Source organism: Triticum urartu, chromosome 7A, assembly GCF_056163025.1.
Source record: "Triticum urartu cultivar PI428250 chromosome 7A, HENAU_Tu73, whole genome shotgun sequence".
Classification (NCBI taxonomy): domain Eukaryota; kingdom Viridiplantae; phylum Streptophyta; class Magnoliopsida; order Poales; family Poaceae; genus Triticum; species Triticum urartu.
This window is the reverse complement of record NC_141879.1, coordinates 255963841-255988153: the sequence shown is the minus strand read 5'-3', so window position 1 is coordinate 255988153 and position 24313 is coordinate 255963841. Positions and strand designations below refer to the sequence as shown.

Sequence of the window (24313 nt, the reverse complement as noted above, 5' to 3'; positions counted from 1 at the left end):
ACAAGTAAATAGGGAAACGAAGAAAGATTCCACGAGGTCGTGAGTTCGATCCCATGCCCGGCAACTTTTTCTGGAATTCATCGAAACACAAACAGTGCAGGATTGCTAACAAAAAGATAATGGGCCGAGCTCAACTAACGCGCTGCAGGCGCCGGTTTGCAAGAAACAATTGTAACCAGCGTGTATAGGGCCGAATAAGATTGGCCCCGTGAAATCCCTCAAAAAGAAAAAAAAGATCCCGTGACTCCTTCATGAATGAAAAAGAAAAAGGCAGGTTCAGGGTTCCATCTGCACGATCAGAAACTTTGCCGTAGTCCTCATCCATCCACTGTTATAATCGCGCGGACGAGACGACAGGCATCGTACCATTCAGCTCGGTCTCCGATGAACCCCTCGCTTTGACCATCCTAATCAAGCCGTAAAGCGGTAAAATCCCCCACCTGATTCAAACGGCGCCGCCTAAACCCCTCCCAACCCCCCGTGGTTAAACTCCGTGGCCGAGAGAGGCCAAAAAGTGGTCGGCGACGCGCCGTGTCAGTTCAAGCCCCAAACCCGCCGCCCCCCTAAACCTCCCCTCTCCTCCCCTCACGAGGCGAGAGAGCGTGACGACGAGGCTCACGAGGAGCGGCAGCAGCGGAGTCAGAACCAGCAGGCGGCGCAGCCCCTGCAGCAGACGGCGGTTGAATCGCGGGGGAGAGGTCGCCGGCGTGAGGGAGGTCCGTCCCGGCGACGCCGCGCAGCCGTTTTTCTCTCCGCCGTCCGGCCCGTCGATCTCGTTTCTCAGTCCCCGCTGCTCTCCACCGGCCGATCCCGCGAGCCCAGGCCGCAGATCGTTCCATTCCGCGAGGTATTTCCGGGCGGCGCCGCTGATCCGCTAGGGTTCTTCTAGCGAGGCGCCCCTGTCCTGTTCCTGTCCTGTCCCTTTCGTTTTATTCTCCGGTCCCTGTCGGTCCTTTGACGCACCGGGCGATTCTCGTGCTGCTTGCAGGGGAGGCGAAAGGGAGCGCGGCCTTTGGACCAACCGGGGAAAGGCGAAGTGGGGAGGGAGAATCTTCGGGTTTCGGCTTTAGGAGCTCCCGGCTCATGGATTTCTTCAAGCTCAAGAAGTTCGGCAAGGCCCGGAAGGGCTCCAGGCGTGAGGGAGAGGCCTTGGAGTGCGACGAGGACGCCAACGGAGGGAATGTGGCTTCGGAGGGCGACATCTCCGAGCAGAATCCTGAGGCGGCCGCAGGGGCTGGTGTGGCCAATGGGGGAGGGGCTGGTGTGGCCAATGGAGGAGAGGAGGTTGGTGAGGAAGAGGAGGACGAGGACGACGATTTCATCACCAACGAGGTGAAGCGGCGGCTCAAGGAGATGAGGAAGAACACCTTCATGGTGCTCATCCCGGAGGAGGAGAATGCTGAGGTGGAGGAGGATGAGGACGGGGAGGAGGAAGAGGAAGGGAGTAGCTCCAGGGAGTGGATGGAGTCCGACGTCGGCGAAGGGTTCCCGCTATGTGGCTTCGACTCGCTCTATGATAAGTACTCTCAGAGAATGGTGGCGTTTGATAAGACGATTACACAGATCTTTAAGGATTCAGGTGAAAAATATAGCACATTGTAGTTTCTTGTATGGGTGCTTAGAGTTGTTGCGTGTTGACTTGAATGCCACATTGCCACGCAATGTGTTTTACTTTGTTGCTGCTATCTGACTGACCATATTAGTTTCGAAGCAACATTTCAGTCTTCATTTCCTACATAACGGCACTATTTTATCCACCTAGAAGTGCACACCATTGATTTTGTCTTTTTGGTATATGGTAGGTTCTAAAAATCTACACGGTGAAAAATATAGCACGTTGTAGTCTTTTGTATGGGTGCTTATAGTTTTTGCATGTTGAGTTGAATGCCACACAATGTGTTTTACTTTGCTGCTATCTGGTCTGCCATATTAGTCTCAAAGCAACATTTCAGTTATCCCTCTATTTTTGTCACACAACTGCATTATTTAGCCCATCCAGAAGTGCGCACCATCGTTTTTTTGGGGGGTATATGATAGATGCTATAAATCTACATGGTGACTGAGCATCATATGAGCTGTGATGATCAGCCACAGATAGATTCTTGTGCTAACTGATGGTTATCATTTGGTATGTTGTCATCTTCGACAGATCTATTGTTTGAACAATTTCATGATTTTCACTTTTTGGTGCTGAGTGTGTGCCTCCATAAAACTTTTGTCGTCGTTCTCCACTCCAAAAATTTGTTGCATACTCATAAGTAACTCTTTCAAACGTCGCTAAAGCACATACCGTTTCTTTTCTGCATGTGTTGCTGCTTATCAGATTGTTAGTTGGGACTTGAGGATGACACGTCCCCTTTCTTGCGTAATACGCTTCTCTTATGTGTGTATAAAATCTTATGAAATTAGATGATTTGTTTACTGCTCTCTAGAGTGCAGATAATCTATAAACCACACCTTTCAACTTTCAAATGGTTGATAACAAACTTCTCAGGGTCACTCAACATCTTGACAAGGTCGCCTAAATCAGCACCCAAATTGGCATCTGCTATCTGCACTCTATGTGAAATAGCAGACAGAATTGACATCTTCTATCCTTAGAATCCCACACAATGTGTTCTATTTTGTTGCTGCTATCTGGCTGGCCACGTTAGTCTTGAAGTACCATGTCAGTTATTGCTCTTCATTTTTTACATAACTTCATTAATTAGCCCATCCAGTACTGTGCACCATTCTTTTTTTGTTGCTTTACATGATAGATTCTGAAAATCTACATGGTGACTGAGCATCTTACGAGCTTTGATGGTCAACCATATATAGATTCTTATGCTAGCCGACGGTTATCATTTGGTATGACAGCAGTTGTCATCTCCAACAGTTCTATTGTTTGAGCAATTTCATGATTTTCACCTTTTGGTGCCGAGTGTAGGTTGCCTCCATAAAACTTTTGTTGTCTTTCTCCTTGTACTTAAAAAAACATGTCGTGTACACATAACTCTTTGGAATGTCACTAAAGCGTGTACTATTTCTTATCTGCATGTGTTGCTGCTTATGTGATTGTTATTTGGGACTTGAGGAAACTTGAGGGTTGCACCTCCTCTTTCTTGTGTAATATGCTTCTCTTATGCACGTGTGAAATCAAATAAGACAATTTGTTTGCTATTCTGTAAGTGCAGATAATCCACAAACCGTTCCTTTCAACTTTCTAATGGTTGATAAACAAATTTCCCAGGGTCATTCAACATCTCAAAAAAGTCGCCTAGATCAGCATCAAAATTGGCATCAACCTTGCGCAGTCTATCATTCAAAAGGAGGGATGAGCTTCAGGAGGACTGTGAGAATCTTCAGCAGCAGCAGAGCGAGGATGACCCTTACCAAATACTCGAGACTGCTTATGTTGCACAGGTTTCTTTAAGCTGGGAGGCTATTCACTGTACCTACATGCACCTGAGTCTGATACTGGCAGCACAGCCGGAGAATCCCACCACCTATAGCTGTGCTGCTCAAGCATTTCAGCAGTTTCAGGTTCTGTTGCAGAGATTTGTTGAGAATGAACCATTTGAGCAAGGTTCACGTTTTGAGATATATGCACGTTCTCGGAGCTCCTTGTCGAAATTGCTTCAGGTTCCCACTTTTCAAGGTACGACACTTGGATTATAGTTATTGCATTTTTTAACACAAATGTATCCTATCATTTGACAATGAAATTCACTACTGATGCTAGTGCAATCAACTCTTGAGTCCTTGTGGCAACTTATTTGATTTGTTATTTAATCTATTTGCATTGCCACATTGCAACTTGTTGTAATAGCTGTCATTTTTTGCTTGGTCAAGAATCAGTGTCTTATTCTTAGTTCTGATGGATCATACAGTGACAACCAACAAACCACACTTAGCCTTCTGAGTTCTGAGATATGTAGTGGGCAGTGACAAGCTCTAACAGTCGTAAATACACATCATGATCGACTATGTGCATTACATAATTGTTTGCCATTGGAATACATCACAAGACATAAGTACATTGCAGATTTAGAAGTACTACTGCCTATGTTTACTTGACACAAGGCCTAAACCGTCCATGAGGCAGGGGCCGTGTGACGAAACTAGACGACTGGGATCTGGATCGGGGGTGGGTATGATTGAGGATTCCTTATTGCAGGGGTGGATGTCGCCATAGATACGTCCAAAACCATCGGGATTTGGACTTATAGGGTTCATACTGCACACGGAACTTCCAATATGGGACAACACTAATATCCTTCGAGCCTTCCTTTTCTCAGCCATCCCTCCAAGATCTAATGCTGCAGGGGCGATCAAAGCTAGCTTCCACTTAAATGCCAAAGTTGACAATCTATAATTTCTAATCTCTGCCCACAATCTCGATTCGATGGCTCTAGTTGCGCCAGTTACCCTCTCCCCTCGTTGCACTTTGTTAGCTCAGTTTGTTTTGTCTCTTTCAAATCTACTTGTAAGGTCCCCCGCCTACCAGCTTTGCAGACTCACCCAATCTCCATACTGGGTCCAGCTTGTTTCATGCTGACTTTGTGCACGTTTTGGAGCCACCGAATGGTCCATGTGAATCTCATAAGGCCATCGACGGGACTCCTGTGAGCTCTGGACTGAGACAAGAGCGAGGTCATTCATTTCACTTTCACCAAGGAGTTTGATAGCTACCCTGACGGCTTGGGAATGAATAGCATTGAAGATACTATATATAGTATGTTGTGACATCATGGCAATTTTACTTGTTTGCTGTATTGGTTTTTATTTTGTCATGTACCTGAAAGATGAACTCTGTTTTTACCGATACATCTTATATCAAATTGTTTTTTTTCTTAGTGATCTAAATGATCTTATATTTCTTTACAAAGGGAGTACATTAGTAAGTACATTCTATCTGATTATGTAGGCTGGTATTGCCCTTTCATACATGAACGTGGTACTAAGATGTAACAGAAAGATGTATTTTGAAAATACCGGCAGTGAATGCACACAATGGTTTGTGGATACATTGGGTATGAGTAAGTAAACTAAGACGGAGAACAACTCAGATGTCCAATATGATCTAACACTGTTCTGATGTGCATTTGTTGGTATAGTCGGTACTAGAGTAACAGCTTGGATGTTTCAGTGAATAGGTCATATCTTAAATGTCACTTACGGTGAAAGCATGCCTAATAGTTTCGGTTTCAAATGCCACTTATTTTCAAATAAGAAGGTGCATATGGCATTGTTTTTAAGGCATCCCGCTTTGGACGCTTAGGCAACACCATAGAATTTTAACCACCTTAGGCGCTTAGGCATCAAGGTGGTCAGTGCTTGCCTTGGGACACCTTACCACCATAAGAATATTGGTATATGGTTATAATTGTTTCCTAGCACTTCCTCTAGCCCAAATGGATGCAGTTTGGGGTTTCGTTCAGTCAAAATTTGGCTCCCAATATCTGTTCAACTGTTTAGTTTGGATACATGAATAACATACACTGTCATTTGGTATTGTTTGCGACAGGCGTAAATTCGGTCTTATGAAGTAACTCTAAAATTTCGTTTGTTATAAATATAGTACAGTGGAATTTACTGGTCAAAGATCACTTTGGGAGCCATGTTGATATCCAGGAAGTTGTATCTGAAAAAATGGCGTGATAAAGCTCATGCTTGTACGAGACAATGTGGGTAGCGAGATAATTCTCATATTGTTGTGAGGCTGCATGATTCCTACTGTTGATAATTGCTATGTGTATGCTGTTCTATACATGGAAATATGTCCCCCATAAGTACAAGCTAATTTGCAACAGCTTCAGTTATTCTTACTTCCCTACAGTCTTAATCATGGTGGAAATTGTTAAGCTTTACTATGTTGTAGGGGAATGGTTGGTAGATCTCAGACATCTTGTTTATACTTATACACACATGGATTGTATTTGTCATATCAAATGAGATCATACTGGGTCCCTTTGCGTTATTTTGAGTGTGGTTCTCTTTGGCTACTACTAGGTGAATAGGACAGTAAGTAGATTATCATTGAATGGCGTACACATAATGCACATGCTACAAGCCAATTAAATCTTCTGTACACTGGCACCATTAATGGTTGATAATGTACGGTTGGTGAATCTGGGTTCTTTTCTGTTTCGCATTCATCTGTGGCCAGTCAGTTTTGTAACATCATTCAATAACTTGGATGATGGAAACACTTGAACCCTAAGAGCCACATGTTGCCTACTTTTAAGATCCATATATATGCTCAGCGTATGACTAAGTGGCCAAGAGAAGTTTAGGAGCTGTACCTGCAAATTTAAGATTTGTCAATTGCCATGCCCATGAACTTCCTCATTGATTGCATATAAATTCCAAGAATTTTGTCAGTCTGGACTGGCTGCAGGACTTGGTTAAAAGTTCTATTAAGTAGATGCTGCAGCTAATGTGTTAGTTGGAACAAAGTATTTTACTTCCATATAATGCTTTTGCTAAATGAGCGATAGATTCTTACTGATGTAATGTGCTTATGTGCAATGTGTGTAAAATCCCGTTGCAAAATCCTTTGATCTGATTTTAATTTGATCATCCAGTAAGGCAAGTCCTGAGTGCAATACTCTTAATGTTTCTATTTTTGCTGCATCGTAGTTCCGTTTCCTTGATATGGAGAAGTAAGCTTTTGTCTGTTATGTTGTGCTTATATTTTAGAGCTATTTTTTCTATCTTTGCATCCTGACTGTCACAGTACCCTCCTACCACTGCTTGTATAACATACTTTTGGCATCTCTCTGTACACTTGCTGCTATACGCATTTTGATATGTCATCGCTTTTTGTTCCTTTTTTGTCTATTCAGTTGCAGACGGGAAAGATAATGCTGAAGACCAGACGGAACCAATCTTGGCACCTGACCTCATGAAATTATTAGAGGAGTGTATCTTAACTTTTCGTGTTTTCCTGAAGAAGGACAAGAAAAAGAGCAGTGTCCTCATGGGCGTTCATGGCCATACTGGAAGTTCGATTCAGCAAGTTCAATCCTCTCTGGATAAGGTTTTAGACTTAATAACTCTCGTCCTAATAAGGCTTTAAAAATCAGTTCAGTTTATTACCGGGTATTTTTTCAGTTCCTTGTCTCTACCTTTCATTGTGTTGGTTAAATATATGATCTCTTTGTTGAATGATAATACTATTAAAATCCACCTATCAGTAGAATGCATTTTTCCTAACGCACCTGTGATGTTCATTGAATATGAAATGAACTTTTGAAGCATATCCTTGCGGGTATGGTAGTTGCTGTCAGCATATGGGCAGTTGAAGCGTTCACGTGATACTGTTTTTTCCTTTCTAATGCGTATATATATATCTCCAAATCCGCAGAAGGAGATGAAGGTGAAAGAGCTGTTCAAGAAGAAAAAGGGATGGAAGAGCAAGACCTGGCCGACCACAATGGAGGAAGTGCAGCTGCTGTTTGCCCTGACGGACATCAAAGTGGTGTCGAGGGTGCTGAGAATGGCCAAGCTGAGCAAGGAGCAGCTGCTGTGGTGCGAGGAGAAGATGAGCAAGCTGGACCTCTCCGACAACAAGCTGCGGCGGGATGGATGCCCTATCCTCTTCCCCTGCTGACGCATTTCCTTTGGCAGACATATGCTAGTTAGTGTTCGTTCGTTTGGCCCCTTCGCAGAGCAAGCAAGCATGGCTGCTTCCTGGGCCGATATATGTACATCTTAGGCTGGAATGTTTATACTAAAGTCAAGTGTAGTACCCTAGCACCTAAAAAGAGATTGGTGTTCCATTCCAATCCAGTTGTGTTGCTCTGCATTAGTTTGGGGTTTTTATGCAGCATGGCAACAGCCTATGGAAACCAGCTGGTAAATTCAGAAATAAACATCTGGTAAATTCCGGACACCGTTGCAAGCTGTGAACGGAAAAAAATTCAGCTGCATATGCAGGTATTGGCACATGAAGAAGGCTTGTCTCATGTTGGGGCTTGGGACCAGAGCTGTGCTGGACCCCCGCAAGCCAGTTTCTCAGCTGAATGGTGGGCCTCCTTTGCAAGCGAAGCTAAAATGTGCCGCGCATCATCACAGCCAGAACCAGCATCAGCCAAAGCTCATGAAGGCAGCAAATGGCTACCACCAAATTCCTGCTGCCACGGCCTTCAATGGTGGGGGTCATCAATGCGGCTGTGTGTGTGTGCCTGGCTGCACTGCATGCATGCAGGCAGTGTAAGCAAACTGATCCTTCACTGTGCCCTGCGATTCATGTGCCATAAAACTTCACTGTGCGTGCAGATTCACATCTCTCTCTCTCCCTCCATGGACCACATTGACATTGACACTGTCACACTAGCATTACTCTTTACCTGCCGATCCCATTTGGAAACTTTGTTGAGACTTTCCTCGAGAGCCGCATCTGACGGCGATGGCATCTTCCAACAGTAGCCTTAATGGAATTCCTCGGTGTAATGCAGGGCTTGCCATGTACTCCCACGTACCAACTGGACGCAACAGGTCATGTGATGAAGGCAGGAGTAGCCATTCTTCAGTGCTGAGTGCTGACTGACAGAAAGAGTAGGGACACTTTACTAGTTCGATCCTTTCTTATAGTACTAGTTGCTCTACAGTTTTCACCAGTGACAGAGCAGCAAACACAGTTTCTATTTCTCCTCAGAGGGAAGGAAGCAATGCAGGCGGTTTGATTTCATAAAACGACCGTTTTGGTAGGTAACATGCATGAGAAAAAAGGAGTAAACCAAATACAGGACATGGAGTGGAGAAGTACAGATGAACTCATTTTGGATCGTAGTCCTTGTAGCCATGCCACGGGCAGCCGTACCTGAAGCCTTGGACTTCCTGGCTGGCTGGCTGGCAGTGAGTGACTTGTGCGTGCACCAGTCAGTCCAGCTTGCAGTCCAACTAGGCCAGTACGACACACACAGATACAGTGTGCAACAGTACACGCAGTATAACATGAGCAGCAGATCTACTCTACTCGCCGGAGGCACAGTGCCAACACAAGGCCATCATAAACCCGTGCAGGTGCGAGCCCTGGTCTCACTGATGGGGGGAGTAGAAAATAGTTTACCGTCAGCTTTTCTCTTCTGCAGGGTTTTCTTGATCATTTACCCCAGCCGATCTCACAAAAATGCATGCCCAGTCCAGCCCAGTACAGTACTGCACCCACTGGTAAACTGCATTTTCAACGCGAAAGCCGCTGTTAGGGGAAAAGGCGAGCGAGCCCGATCCAATGGATGGCAAATTGACCGGCGGGCCGAGGAGGCTACAGCAGGGGCGCATGTGTGCGGATTGGACACTGCACTGCCGGGTGGAGTTTAGTACTACCACTCCTACTAGTTGCCCTCGCAGATAATTCCAGTCTTTCTTTTCCTCTTTTTATATTTCAACTGTGATGGATTGGCCCACGTTGCACTGATGGAAAGAGCAGGCTGAGATTCTTGCTGCGTCCTCGGGGCTGGGCATTTGATTAAGGGTTGGTTCTGCCCTGTTGTGCTGTGGATCTAGCGGCAGTAAATCGATTAGTTAACTAGCTGGGAGGACACATTTGGCCATGTTTCTGGCAATCATGTCTTCTTGTTCGGGCGATCCACGCGACTTTGGGGAAAGCTTGCTGTGGCTTGTTGCGCTTGTCATTTCTCAGCTTCTACTCTAAACTGGCCAGAGTGATCTAGCCAAGTGCTGGTGTGAGATGAAGAACTGTTATATTGTCTTATTTGTTCTCTTTTCTTTTCAAGCAAGAAATGGGCACAAACATATTAAAATAAAAGGTTCTCATGCCAGGTAAAGACCTTATTTGTCTGGCTTAGCATGCACGTTTTGTGGCATTTCCATGTATAGCGGCGTCTCTTCAGTTAATAACCACCTAAAAATTCCAGCTTCAGAGTTATTAGACGGACAGTTCTGAAAGACTATATTTGTTCTGTTTCTTGCGTTCTCAATTTGCGCTGGGATAATCTATATATTACTACTATCTGAAGACGCATGGCCATTCATCTGCATGCACAGTTCTGTAATGATCATGGGAGATAATAATAACTGATCGAAAAGGCTGTCTTTGAGTGAGAAAACCGGGTGAAAAGTAAGGCCATCTTTCAGCCAGCAGCATTTTCATCTTGCCAAGTTTCCTTTTGGGAAAAAGATTATAGTAAAAGACAAATAAGGATCACAGTTTGCTTGTCGACCTATGGGCAGGGGCATGGGTTTTGGACGAACGGGCAGGCACCAATCTAAAAGCATGCTAGGGCAAGATAAAGGCTCGGAAGGAGCTAGGACATGCGGAGGAATCTTTCACCTCTTTTGCTTTTCTTGGTTGCTCTTCTGCGACAGGCATGCAGATGCATGCTAACAAACCGTGCTTTATCTTTTTTGAAAATTCCCATGCACGCTCTTCTCCTTCTCCATCTCCGTCCCCGTCCATACGATGGAAGAGACTTTCCAAGCCGGTTTGGGGGGTGAAAAAAGAGAGGAAATGTTCTTCTTTGGCAGAAGAAATATCATGTGTTGTGTCATGTCGCAAGCGTCCCGGCTGAGAAAACAAACTTCGTTTTTAACCATGAGTGCACGTACGGAACCTTCTTGTCGTCGCCGTCGCCCTGATAAGCTGATACCGTGTACGTGGAGAGGGCGTGATATTCTTTTCTTACTTTCGGTGTTATTGCTACAAAGCATAGTTAGATAGATGCACCGTGGTGTAGCAGATGGTAGAACAACGAACACATGGACTAGAAGATTATTATTCCTTTATATGCTGAAAAAAAAAATACTGGTGCAAGCCAAGCCACCAGTTAGTGCATGGGCATAAACGAACCTTCATCTGAAATTGAGTAAGCCACAAAAGAAAGATGGGCATCCTATTCTATTCTCTTGGGTCGGTCTTGCTTTTCCACCGTAATTTAATTTATTTTTTCCAAGGCCAAAATTGCGTGTGGGGTACCTTACGCATGCGTATGCATGCATGGCTGCCAGGTGGCACATGCAGTGCTACTACTCCCTGGTCAGAATAATCCATTAATTACTTTTTATTTTCTTTCCCTGGTCAGAATAATCCATTGACGTGCAGGAGGAGATGATCAGGCCGGTTTCTTTTGGTTTGCACTTCGAAGTGTTTGTTAGAGCCTTACGGCATACAGCTGGGCGCCCGCAAACCCGTTTTACATGTTTTACACATTTGGGAGGACCGTCGGGTCATTGATCGGTCATGATTTTTTCATCCAGATAAGCTCTTTAAATGAGCATCAAACGTTCGGACTGACCGGCACCTCTTATATCTAGTTTAAATATTGGGCGGATATGGACCATCCGGGCCTACCCGTCGCGTCGGATCCGACAGCTTGACTCCATCGCAAATTGCATCAAATCCATCAAACCCTTTCTCCTCCTCCAACCGCCCTCCAACCTTTCCCGCGCTCGGAGCCTCGTCGTCCTTCACCCTTGCTCCCAATCCTCACCACCGGTCCCGATCCATCGTCGGAGATGTTGTCCAAGCTGTCCAGCCCGACCCAGACAGCCGCGACGAAGACATGGTCCGCCTCGTCCGTCGGCGGGGTCCCTTTGTCAGCTATGACTTGCAAGGCGGAAAACGTTGCCCGAAAGTTGCGACGACGCCGAAACGAGAGACGGAGGCAGCGACGCAGGGAGGTTCGGACATGGTGGAGCAGCTGTCTCCCCCGCCGCGCCCGTATCCCCAACCCCTTCCATCCGAGCGCCGACGCAGATTATGCCTTCCGCCCCCATTGGGACAGAGGAGGATTCGATGGCCCACTGGCCCACCTCGAAGAGCTTTCCGCCCACGCAGATGCCGCTGGTCGACGTATGTGACTCGCCGCAGCTCGTTTGGGCGCAGATGAGCACGGGCACCGGCAGCTCCAACCATGAACCAATCAATTGGGTTGGACGATGAAATGACGATGTTGTCGTGACGAATGAAAAAGCCAACGTGCCAAAGGATAACTGCTAAGTCATGGGAAACAAGTGAGAGAAGGCACGTGCCTCCCATAACGTCGCGGCTACAAAAATGTCGTCCACATGGTCGGGCATTTTTTTTGGCGAGGAAGAACAAGGAGGAGAGGTACAAACCCATGTTGGGTGCGCAAAAGGAAAGAATGGAGTGGGACCGAAATAGGGCGGAGAAGAAACTCAATATTGAAAGGGAGAAGAGCGAGTTGGAGAAGCAACATGCGGCATCAAATGGGAACTCGAGAAGGCCAAGACATTTGGTGACATAGAGCTTAAGAAGGAGAGGTTGCAACTTGCAGGAGACGCGAAGGATGCGAGAATTATGTTGGCGGACGAAACCCTCTTGGATGAGCATACGAAGGAGTGGCTTGCGGACAAGAAGGAGATCAACGAACATAGAGAGTACGAGGCAGCGAGGGCGGCTGAGGCACGGATGTAGGCGGAGTAGACGAGCAGGACGCATTCCGCCTGCAGCACGACACATTCCGCTTGGAGCAGACGCTCGCCCAGTCATTCGAGGCCATCCGTCACGGATATTGATTTCATTTTGACATGTCCGCTTTGTTGAATTACGATTAAATTTGCTTTGTTTTGAACTTTTGAATTCGAACAATTTGTATCGCATGATCTACGTGCGAGGATCGGAATTTGAGGTATATGGATGTGCGATGCAACATACGAGGGGCCGGCGGACGCGCCCACATGCATATAGGGGGCGGATTTGCCGAGTCCGGTTGTAGATGCTCTTAGATGGCGTTTGTGAGTTTTCTCAAAAAAAAAAAAGATGGCGCTTGTGAGTTTTTGTTTTGTTTTGTTGGCACAACCACAACTGAATCCTCGGCTGGTTAGCTAGGGAACGTGAGAAGCGTGAGGCGTGCAGAGCGGCATGCATGCATGAACCGACTTGACCACCATATACTACTACACTAATACTTAAGCGAGAAGCTTCGTTTGTTTGGCATGAACCAAAACATGGTACTCTTTTTTTTTGAGGGAAAAAACATGGTACTCTTTGATTCGCAAGAATTTAATTTGCATGAATCATAGAGCTCTTTGATTCGCAAGAATTTAATTTGCATGAATCATAGAACTTTTCGATTCGCAAGAATTTAATTTGCATGAATCACAGAACTCTTCGATTTGCAGGAATTTAATTTGCATGCCCGACCCAATTTCCTACACCCATGACACCAAATCTCCCACTAATGCATTGAATTGAAGCCTGGAGATATCGCAGGGGTATCCGGATACCCCCACTCCCTCGCAAGGATCCAAAACCCATCGTCACGGTCATACTTCAGTTCCTAATTTGCGTAGCGCCACAGGTGCTGTCGCATTGCATGCCTCCAAACGCCATGAGTTTTCGCACTCGTCACAAGTTTTCACTAAAAAAAAAAACACCCCCGACCCCCCCCCCCCCCCCCCCCCTCTCTCTGTAACAAGTAACAAAAATGTGAAAATTCCTGCGCGAGAAAAGACAGTTCTCCGAGCCGGAAGTTTCCTCAAGTGCACAAACCAACCTACTGAGCCCGAATTTTTCCATAAAATGGCAGAGAATAAATGAGCAGTAGGGCTAAAAAAAGAGGAAAATGAATGAGTAGGGCATTATTGGGAAATAACAGCAAGCGTAGGGTCATACCCCAATTCATCCACCCGTCCGCCCCCGCTTTTCTCTCCCCTCCTCCTTCGGTGACCTCCCCCCCTTTGGAGTCTTTTGACCGTTGTTGCCCCTCCCCTCGCCTCTCTTCTCTCTCTTCCCCCCTCTGCCACTGCCACCCAGACTCCTCTCTCTCTCTCTCTCTCCCTCCCCACAAATCTTCCTTCGACCCCTTGTTGTTCTTGTACACACCCACCCAAGGGGTTTGAGAAGGTCCTCCTTCAACCTCAATCCCAGGTAACAGGTATAGACCTCCCTCACCTGATCCTATATTTAATCTCTTCTTGTGTAGGTTCGCATTGCCCTGCCCCTCCTTTTGTCCCCACCTTCCCTTTTGTTTTGTTTAATGTTGGCCATTGATGCGGTTGGATGAGAGGTTTCTCCTGTCCTGGGGCCAAAGTAGAGAGAGAAAGTGCTGCGTGCGTGTTTGTGTGCTCGAGAGAGAGAGATGTTCTTCGTCCCTAGAGAGAGAATTTCGTGATTCCCCTCTTTGAGTGCTCCAAGAACATGTACGTATCTATCTAGTAGTATGCGTATGCCCCTGGTTTCCTCTCTCTCCCCCTCCCTCTGCATCCCTCTCTCTGTTTTCCCCTGTCTTTGCTTCACCCACACTTCAGAATGATGTGTTCCTGTACTGTGCGCCTGATCTTTTTCCATGCGATTTTTATTTCGCCTGCTCTTTAATGTGGCCAGACGGGAATTCAGCGGCCGTTTCTTGTTTGATTATTGCTGCTACAGCTGTGGTGCTCTGTTCTCTTCTTTTTTTTACTGCGACAGTTTTGATGTTCTCTTCTTTTCTACGCGAGATTTCGTCGTCTCCGCCTTCCCCTCCTGCATCAGAATCAGATGCCGTGTTCTAGTTTCTTTAGGTTCTGTAGCGGATAACGGAGGTAGTCTAATGCACTTCCCTGTTTTTTACTTTTATTTTCCCTTCAATTCTCCTTGCTTCATCTGGTTCTGAAAGTTTCAGAGCGAGAACTGCCTTGCCTCTGCAAGCGTTGTGTTTTTGGTTGGGGTCCGTAATTTATCCATCTGTTCCGTGCCCTGGTTAAGCAAGATGCAACGAGCACTGATGCGCCTGTGCTTTGTCCTGTCCAGCAAATCCTTAATTTTTCCATTCCCTTCCGTGGTTCCACTCGCAGGTTGGCAAGAGCGGTTGAGCATTTGGTTGGGGGATTGGAACTACTAGTAGTACTCTTTCCCTTGTGGGCAGTTTACCAAGAGACAAGTGTTATTATTACCCATCATCATCTTCAGAGCTTTCTTGTAATTTTCTTCTTGTTACAGCATTTTTTTTTTACCTTTGCCAACTGCTTAAGCACCGGAAAATCAGCCCACCATGGAGCTGTGGGAATTTAGTCCATCCAGGGCCAACACTTCTGTTTGCCTGCGGTGTACAGTTGGGCACTTCTTCGGAGGCTGACCCCTCATTTCACCTTCAAGATATCTTTGCATTGTGTTTTTCTGGCTGCTTGTGATTTGTGGACGGTAAAAGATTGTTGTCTGTGCTGATTTCACTGCACGAAAAAAAATGCTGTTTCGAATTCCAATGTTTCATTAGTTTTACCCAGCACCGTCCTGACTCTGTTACCTTCAGTGTACTGAACTGAATTCCAGTTTACTGAACTGAATCCCTATATCTTCAGTGTACTGGACTGAATTCCAGTTTCCCGTGGCCATGATTACGCAAGTAGGCAGTAGGACCGTTTATGTCTTGCTGGGCCAAGGGTTACATTCCTAACTTTCTTGCTTTTTTAGCCCTCGTTTAGGAGGAAGGAATGTCGCTGCTAGCTAACCGAAAAATGTGTAGGGTATGTTTTGTCAGTGGGGTATTTCATTTCCAAAGGGACGTCTTTCTGTGGTGTTGTAGCTCTCGCTGTCTTTTGAGAAGAGAATTTTTTGGGTCTTGTGAGAAGTAGCTGCATTTCATGTTTGATCCCAAGTAGTCAATCTCAACACTCCTGATTGATTGCCTGTTGCTGGTGATTAGCCTGTCTCTGAGTTCCCTTTTGATACACAATTTGATCGCTCATGCTTCTGAAATGTTTGGAATTTGCTACTGAATAAATGTATGGAATTCGCTTCTGAAATGTCTGAAATTTGCCTGATTGTAGGTTGGTACGAATCATCTTCCAATTCATTGGCTTGAGCTGCAATGCACAGGTTGCCAACAATTGACCACTGTACAGTATCAGGTAATTTCTGCACGTACACATGATACTTGGTTTATTGGAGCTGAAACTTACCTGTCACATTCCTTTCTTGTGTTTTGACATGTTAAGACTCCGAAGTTCTGGCCCGGGCATGACATATTCCTGAAAACACAAGGCTCTGGAGACATGGGATGTGCTGCTTCCCGTTTGGAAGATGAGGAGGCTGTCAAGATGTGCCGGGACAGGAGGGACTTCATCAAGCAGGCACTGGATCAGCGCAACCGTTTTGCGTCCTCTCACATCGCCTACATCGAATCCATGAAATGTGTCTCGATGGCCCTGCAGCGGTTCGTTGCTGGAGATGATCGGCACGAGCTCATTTTTGACCCATTCATTTCTCCTGTCAAGCAACAGAAGCCAGAGATGCTCGGCCTTCCTTATGGTTCGTATGAGAAGAGGACTGTTCATGTCGCGAAGTACTTGATGTCAGGACCAAACCCATCAGTGTCAGTTGAAGAGGCTCCACGGCCCGTGGAAACAATCCGTGTTGAGTCACATTACCCTGTGGATGGCTATGGTGGCACAGATAGATTCTTCCCAGCCAATTCCTCACCGATGAGGCCATCTTCTCACTATACACCTTATGACAGGCCAAGCTATGTAGCTCCATCACCCCAGGAACCAGTGAGGAATGCTTATTACATGCCACCTTATGACAGGCCAAGCTATGTAGCTCCATCACCGCAGGAACCAGTGAGGAATGCTCATTACATGCCACCTTATGAAAGGCCAAACTACGTACCTTCATCACCCCAGGATCCAGTGAAGAATTCTTCTTATTACATGCCACCTTATGCTCCATCACCCCAGGAGCCAGTGAGGAATTCTTATTACATGCCACCTTATGAGAGGCCAAACTACGTACCTCCATCACCCCAGGAGCCAGTGAGGAATTCCTCTTATTACACGCCACCTTATGACAGGCAAAGCTATCCACCTGTTCCACCCCAGGATCCAAGGAGGACATCTTTTTACGCATCTCATGACAGGCCAAACTACCCACCCTCATCACCCCAGGAACCAGAATCATCACCGTGGGACTCCTTCTGGAATCCATTCTCGTCGCTGGACAGCTATCCGTACCCGCGCCCTCGGAGTAGCTATGACAATGTGGTCACTGACGATGAATTGGCACGGTTACAGCGGGTAAGAGAGGAGGAAGGAATCCCAGAACTCGAAGAGGAAGATGATGAATGTCAAAAACATGAACAAATGCACAACAAAGAGGGGGAGGGGGAGGGGGAGGATGATGATGATGAAGAAGAATCTGATGAGGATGATGATGAAGAAGAAGAATCTGATGAATGTGAGCATTCAGATGACCAAAGATGTATGGCTTCTAACGAGGCTCGCCCAGGAAAATCTGAAGTCAATGTCAAGCAAGAACAAAAGGGACATCAATCCAAAGGTGTTCAATGCGCAGGCTCATCCGAGCCCCGAAATGCAGTAGATCATGAGATCAAGGCACATAAGAAAGAACTAATGAGGAACAAAGTAGCAAATGCAGAAGAAACCCCAGGTTTCACTGTTTATCTGAACCGAAGGCCAACGAGTTTGGTCGAGGCTATGAAAGATATTGACAGTCAGTTTTTGGGGATCTGTAGCGCTGCTCAGGAAGTCTCACGGATGCTGGAGGCAAGTCGAGCTCAATACTCAACCTCAAATGATCTCTCTGGTACCACTTTTATAAACCAATACTGAAGTTATTATTTAAAATGTTTCAGATTTCAGTCGCTGAACTTCCTCATGATTTTTTTAATGCAGTAAAGATGCTAAACCCAGTCGCACTTTTGCGATCTGCATCAATTCGATCATCATCTTCCCGCTTCCTTCTTGCTTCCTCTGGCTCAATAGATGATCTTTTTGACAATGATACAAGCAGCTGTTACTCTGAAGAATCTTGCAGCACAATGTCTGGAAGTCATCACTCCACTCTGGATAGACTGTATACATGGGAGAAGAAATTGTACAAAGAAGTAAAGGTATGGTCTTTGTCACCGTCACGAACCTATACCAACAGGTCAGTAGAACCGACTAGCGGAAGTCATGCTTGCGTTTGTCACTTGTAGGTGGGTGAGCGGTTAAGACTTGAGTATGAGAAGAGGATGGCACATTTGCGGAACCAGGATGTGAAAGGGGAGGAGCCTTCTTCTGTCGATAAGACTCGTTCAGCGTTGAGAAGCTTACAAACTCGGATGAAGGTGTCAATACAAACTGTTCAGTCAATATCAAGAAGAATTGAAGTTCTAAGAGACGAGGAGTTGCACCCTCAACTTATGGAGCTTATCCAAGGGTATGCTTCTGCTCACCATTGAGAAGTTTTAGTACTCCCTCCATTTTTATAAGCCAACATTTCATAAATAATATGTTAATTGGTCAAACAATGGGCATAATCCAATCAAGTAAGAGTAGATGATGGCCAGCCAGGCAGTCACGACTTAAAATGCCACAGTTCCTATACTTGGAATTTACTGATGATATGATATGGCTAAAATTTTCAGCAAACAAAGGGTGAATAGCTGTTGGGTTATTGATCATAGTAGGCATGCTGATGTAGGAATGCACGTGAATTTAAGGGATCTTGCCTGATCGTAGCCTTCGATAATAACAGAGCTGTTGTTGCATTGTGCAGACTGTCGCGGATGTGGCGAGCCATGGCTGAACGCCACGAGGCTCAGAAGCGGACCATCGACGACGCCAAGCTTCTCTTTCTCCAACACCGCGCATCGGCGGCGACCACCGTGGCTCTCGGTCCTCCGGAGGCGACGACGCCGCCTCCCGCCGCCGTCGCGCTCGAGTGCGAGGTGCGAGCCTGGCGCGGAGCCCTGGACGCCTGGCTGTCGGCGCAGCGCGCGTACGCGCGCGCCCTGGCCGCCTGGGCACGACGCTGCCTGGGCATTGGCGCGGACGCCGCCACGCCGCGCACGGTGCCGCCGGCATTCCTAGTGTGCATGGAGTGGGGGCTCGCCGTCGAAGCGGCGTCGGAGGCGCGGGTGATGGACGGGCTGGACTTCTTCGTGGCCGGCGTCGGGTCGGTGTGCTCGGGAGCTGCCGCGGGCATGGAGGGCATGGCGGGGCGCGTGCTGTGCGCCGGCTTGGGAGCCGTCACCGGCGCCATGGCCGAGTTCGCCGCGGCATCGGCGGACGGGTACGACGCCGCGGTGTCGGCGGCGGTGGCCGCGCGCGCGCCGGAGGGCGTGGAGGAGGAAAACGCGGGAGGACCGCCGCAACAGTAGGAAATTCCGCAAAACCGTGGATACTTTTTTTTTTGGAGTTGGAACCGTGCCGTTACATGTAGCTAGGAAGTCGAAGCATGCAGTCACATGTGTAATTTTGTAGCTAAAGATGCAATTGCATGGCTGATTATTGGGAGGAATGGTTGCCCCAGTTTATACTAGCAGCAGTAGCAGTGTTACCTTAGTACCTTACCCCTGGTGGTTTTCGTCGTATTGAAGTCTGAATGGTTTGTGGTATTCTGATTTTCTTTTCTACTGTATAAGTGCGACGTTAAGCAGTTTAGAACATTTTTAGATTAGTTTAGAGCATCCGCGGAGGTTGCGTGAACGGTTAGGAGCGGCAAATATTTAGAAGGGTGTGGAGTCAACTCAACTGAGATTTAACCAAGTCTCAGTCAAGTGACAGAAGATATAAAAAAGAAAGAGAGAGAAATTCAAAGAAATTTTTGCATGGATCTCCACGTAACATCTCGAGAATATAGCATGGATTGAGATTTAACAATCCCGATAATAGAATCGCACGATTGCAAGTTCAATCCCGTGGCGGAGGTGATGATCATGGCTGCCCCCCCTAGCATCCTAGGTTTCTCATGCGTTGTGGCGACCTTGCAGGAATCCACCATAGCCAATCTAGGGAAGGACATCCCGCCCTCTCCTATGTCGGAGTAGTGCCCTAGGGTTAGAAAATCTTCGCACACGGCGAGTGTGCGTCACCTTGGCTGCATCTCTATCGGCAACATCGAATTCAGGGGTAGCAGGATAGCGGAAGCCTCGACAAAGAACATAGGACCTAACCCAGCAACAAAGATGATGCTCTTCTCCAAAGGATGGAGATCACGGAAGAGGAAAGGGAGGTGCTGGATCTCTTGGGACTAATCGGAACGCCCACATGTGAGATGCTTTGGGCGATGATTCTTAGGGTTTGTGTCTGAGCTTCCTTCAGCCATACGATACTTTTCACCGCCTTGCAAGTGGCTGGGGGGGTGCTCAAAGCAGGTCAAATTCAGGCCCTTGGATGACTACACAATCATAACTGAGTTTCTATGCTTTGGTAAGTGGAATATTGCAATGCATGAGGGCAGTGGTTGTTCAGGCACCAGCCGATGATCATTGAAGAGTATGATGGGCTCATTACAGGGTTTAGTTCAATTCAAATAAAACATATATATTTACCCCTATGAGGGGGCTTAGGCAAGAGGATCCCTTGTCGCCTTGCCTGTTCTTGATTTTGTGGTGAGGGTTTTATTTAGTTTTCTAGCACATGAGGAGGAGATTGGCGGTATCCAAGGGCTTAGGGTGTGCCGTAGTGCACCATCAGTTTCACGCTTGTTATTTGCTTATGACTTCCTAATCTTGATGAGAGCGGATGCGTCGAATGCCACGACACTCCCGAATGCTCTAGATATGTATCGTGCAAGCTTTGGGTAGTTGGTCCGCAATGCAAAGACCATTGTTTTTTTTCCAGCCCTAAGAGATGAGGTATGTGCATAGCTTGACACCGGCTCAGAGGCATTGACTGATAAGTATTTGAGATTACCACCATTTTGACCGTAGTGATTGCTTCCAACATCTTTTTGATAGAGTCTGGGCACTTAACAATGGTTGGCTATCAAAGATGTTATCTCTTCGCTGTGGGGGGGGATGTTATCTTTTAGTTGGAAAGAGATACTTCTGAAGGTAGTTGCATAGGCAATCCTAGTCTATGCTAACTGTTTTTAATATCTTGAAGAATACATGTCAGGCTGTGTGTGATGCTATTGCTAGATTCTGGTGGGGGTGGCACTCAAGGTAAACGAAAACTGCATTGGAAGGCGCGGTGGAAAATGTGTGTTCCAAAAAATAAAGGTGGCATGGGGTTTGAAGACTTACATTGTTTCAAAAAAGCAATGCTAGCAAAACAGTGTTGGAGATTATTGTTTGAACCATAATCACCATGTTCTCAGGTCTTCAAGCTAAGTATTACCTGGATTAGGACTTATGTAAGGCTATGTTGAAGAACGAATCGTCATACACATGGCGGAACATTCTATTTGGTTTGAAAACTCTTAAGCATGGAGCTAATGGCGACTTAGAGATGGTGCGACGATTAATTTTTGGAAGGACGATGGACCCCAATGAGCCATGATCACAAGATAATTACTCATGGGGGCGGTGTTTGTTACAGACAATTCATGACTTAATTGATCCAATTTTAGGGAACTAGGATGAGCAAATGATCGAGGATAATTTTGGCCAGTTGACGTTGTGATAATTCTTCAAATCCCTCTACCTTCACATGGTCAATCAAACTTTATTGCATGGCAATTTACCAAGTCAAGATGCTTCACCATGTGGCTTGGAGGAAAAAAATATAGATCGAGGGCCATACTTAATGTGGGAGAAGGAAGGATGGGTCCACATCTGGTTTGGAAGTTTTTCTGGGGAAGACATGTATCCTCGAAAGTTCATATTTTCAACTGAAGGGTTTTGCGCGACATAGTTCCCTGGTGTTGGACGTTGGCGAATCAACGTATTAAACTCCAGTTGCCTATACAGTCTATTGTACTGATCGGGAGGATCTCTGGCACATGGTTTTTATTTGTGACAGAGCTACGGAGGTGTGGGAGGAACCTGGTCTTAGGGACTATACTGAATCAGTTGTTGTTCAAGAGCTATCTGGGGAATGATCCTTGAAGAGTTGGTATGTATTGAGCTCCCAGCAGGAACGGGCATCCCAATTGTAATGTAATTCATAGTATCATGGTGGCATGATGGTACATCTAGTGGGATTGTTGCAAATCACCCATGAGGTAAAAATGCCCCCTGTACAATAGGCTTTAAGCATCAAGGGGATTGTGGTGAATGCGTTAGCAACATAGGTAAAGGAACCAACGAGGCAAATGAAGTGGATTGGACCGACTTCACGAACTATAAAACTGAATGTTGATGCTAGCTTCCATCCAGAGTCTGGTGCGGCGGGAGCTTTGCTTTGGGACTCAAATGAGAAGTTCATTACTGCATATTGTTTACATTAGGAGTTCTCCATGGATGCCTTGATGGAGGCTTTCATGTTGTTCGAGGGGCTGCGCTTGGTAGATGAGTTGAGGATTTTACTCGGTGGTGGTAGAATATGACTGAATGGAGTTTGTGCATGCCATCCTAGATCCTTCAGAGTGCCGTGCTTCGGGGTCAATGGTGATCGATGATTTCCCTACATTGTTGAGTTCTTTTGGCAAGGCAACGATTGCACATTGTGCCCGAGAGAGCAATGTTGTTGCACATTCACTAGCTCGAGCAAGTTATAAAGAGAAACTTTCAAAGGAACGACGTGAACATCCTCCTGACATTCTAATCCCATCTCTTGCAACAAACATGGCTATTGTTTAATTAAGGCTGACATAGTTAAAAAAACGCATGATTTTAGCAATCTAGAAAACTCAATTTGGAATTTACCTTTAAGATCTAAGCCCAGGAAAATTCTTAGCTATGCTTTGGCTTGGCTAAGATAATTGTGATAGATTGAGTGTAATTTGAGAGAAGGAATCTTGTCAAAGGTGTGGTTTGAAGCAAGAACTTACTTGGTTTTAATGGCGGACTCAGAGATTGAGGTTAGCCAGGGCGAGGACGATGACAATGCTTGATAGCTTTGCAGTCGCTAGTGATGAGTAGGTGAGGTAGCTTGCTCCGTTGAATAACCTGACAATAACCCTTGTTTGCCCCAATCTTGGGTCGGCCACTGCTTGATTGGTTAAACTTTGTACCGTTACATCTTTTGCAATGGAACCTGGCCAAATGGCTATAATGCCATATGAAGAGAAACCTGGTTAAAATTTCCAAATTTATTGAGCGTGTCAATGTGTTTTACAATATATGGTTAGAAACTAGACAACCTAATTCTACACAAATATGAATTTATAGGAGTGGCTCCAAACGAGGCCCACATAGATCTTGTTGAAGCTGTAACACCCTCTAGAGTTGCTTATACCATATTTGAGACTTTAGACCGGGAGTTCCATGAAAAAAGTTTATAAGAATCCTTCTAATGGAAGACTGCAGAATTCTATGATTCTTTTATTTTGATACCAAAATGAAGTAAGCTAAGTCACATAATCATTTTTCCTGAACTAGCAGGAGAGCCACATGTCAATTCATTATGAGAGGAAAATGATACATTGGCAAAGAAGGCGCGTACCATACAACACCAAAGAGGCACAACCCAAAAGGAAGAATCTAAACAACCTAAGGATCAAGATCCACAAGCAAGAATGACCAAACCCAACCTAAGGTAGAGCAAAAGTATGCCATACAACATGAAAAGCGATAAACATCTGATGCAAGAGCCTGAACACTGGTCAACTACAACACGACCTAAACACCCACGATGACCTACGGCGACAATGACTTAGGTAGACAAGCACCATAAGGACCAAACAACAACCAACCATAAGACAACACTTCTTGCAAAATCCATGGCCATTCCAATGCTACAAGATCGGACTTTACCAAAGCCATAGAAGAGGGGCCGAGGAGGTGGACAAGAACCAAATGGTGGGGAGCAAGAGCACAGGAAAGTACCAGTGATGAAAACCATCACGGCCGATGACCTGAATCGGGAATTGCCGCACAATCTGAGGAAGATATCAAACAGAAAATGGCGTCTACACCATCACAAACAAGAAGCCTTCAAGCATAAGTGACCAATTACCAAATCCAAAATTCACTAGCGACGGGAGACGAGCTGACAATTAATGACCAAATCAGCGGCAGAATCAATGGGGAGGAAAATCAAACGACGGAATCCCACTCACTACTGGCCGGAGACGAGCCACAAGGAGGAAGAACTGCCAGATCTGGCAGAACCTCCGCCAGATCTGGTAGAATCCCCACCAGATCTGACAGAACCTCCACCAAATCTAGCAAGTAAAGACCGAGACAATAGGCTAGGGGGAGGGGCGAGGAAACATATGCACACCTGAATCGACCTGATGCAGCATGCATTGCATCTAAACATGACCCCTGGAAAGCCATCGAAGCAACACAAGGCAACCACGCTCAGCTAGAACATACACACCCAAACGACTAGAAGAAGCAACCAATGGAAGATGTCCCTCCGCTGCCATCCTTGGTGGCCACGTGGGCTTTCCCACCGACAAGGCGGCGGTGAGAAGGAAGTGGTGGTGGCGGAGGCCTGGCGGCTAGGGTTAGGTTTGCTGCCCCTCACCCATGGGGAGCGACACGGGGTTCGGGGACGAAGGTGTCAAATAATTATAGCCAACAAATAG

General features: G+C 46.2%; 2 protein-coding genes and 1 long non-coding RNA gene across 8 annotated transcripts; 2 read left to right on the top strand and 1 right to left on the bottom strand.

The window, feature by feature from the left end:
* Positions 1-417: 417 nt before the first annotated feature.
* Positions 418-7880, top strand: LOC125519879 (DUF1666 family protein (DUF1666)). Its single transcript, XM_048684654.2, has 5 exons — positions 418-847; positions 989-1579; positions 3233-3640; positions 6831-7024; positions 7352-7880. Exons 2-5 carry the CDS (start codon positions 1084-1086, stop codon positions 7595-7597), a joined length of 1344 nt encoding a protein of 447 aa, XP_048540611.1. The 5' UTR covers positions 418-847; positions 989-1083; the 3' UTR covers positions 7598-7880.
* On the bottom strand, positions 6202-24313 carry LOC147959232 (uncharacterized). Of its 2 annotated transcripts, XR_015610568.1 has the most exons (3): positions 24004-24313; positions 22610-22827; positions 6202-6287 (listed from the first exon to the last, which is right to left on the bottom strand). It is a non-coding gene; the product is annotated as an uncharacterized LOC147959232 (long non-coding RNA). The 2 variants fall into 2 exon arrangements; XR_015610567.1 differs by lacking the exon at positions 6202-6287 and having other exon boundaries at positions 21740-22827.
* On the top strand, positions 13653-19289 carry LOC125520247 (uncharacterized). 5 transcript variants are annotated; one of them, XM_048685112.2, is made up of 6 exons: positions 13653-13847; positions 15718-15798; positions 15886-17491; positions 17581-17798; positions 17886-18109; positions 18449-19289. In XM_048685112.2, the coding sequence occupies exons 3-6, from the start codon at positions 15943-15945 to the stop codon at positions 19050-19052; spliced, it is 2595 nt and encodes an 864-aa protein (XP_048541069.2). In that variant the 5' UTR covers positions 13653-13847; positions 15718-15798; positions 15886-15942; the 3' UTR covers positions 19053-19289. The 5 variants fall into 5 exon arrangements, with proteins under 5 accessions (XP_048541069.2, XP_048541071.2, XP_048541070.2 ...); XM_048685114.2 differs by having other exon boundaries at positions 13658-13840; XM_048685113.2 differs by lacking the exon at positions 13653-13847 and adding an exon at positions 13886-14112.

What these genes read in the sequence shown, in the direction of transcription:
- LOC125519879 (XM_048684654.2), top strand. Translation starts at nt 1,084, where the DNA reads ATGGATTTCTTCAAGCTCAAGAAGTTCGGCAAGGCCCGGAAGGGCTCC. An exon ending in ACAGATCTTTAAGGATTCAG is followed by an intron (nt 1,580 to 3,232) that starts GTGAAAAATATA and finishes CAAATTTCCCAG; the next exon opens with GGTCATTCAACATCTCAAAA. An exon ending in TCAGGTTCCCACTTTTCAAG is followed by an intron (nt 3,641 to 6,830) that starts GTACGACACTTG and finishes TTGTCTATTCAG; the next exon opens with TTGCAGACGGGAAAGATAAT.
- LOC125520247 (XM_048685112.2), top strand. Translation starts at nt 15,943, where the DNA reads ATGGGATGTGCTGCTTCCCGTTTGGAAGATGAGGAGGCTGTCAAGATG. An exon ending in AATTGTACAAAGAAGTAAAG is followed by an intron (nt 17,799 to 17,885) that starts GTATGGTCTTTG and finishes TGTCACTTGTAG; the next exon opens with GTGGGTGAGCGGTTAAGACT. An exon ending in CTTATGGAGCTTATCCAAGG is followed by an intron (nt 18,110 to 18,448) that starts GTATGCTTCTGC and finishes TGCATTGTGCAG; the next exon opens with ACTGTCGCGGATGTGGCGAG.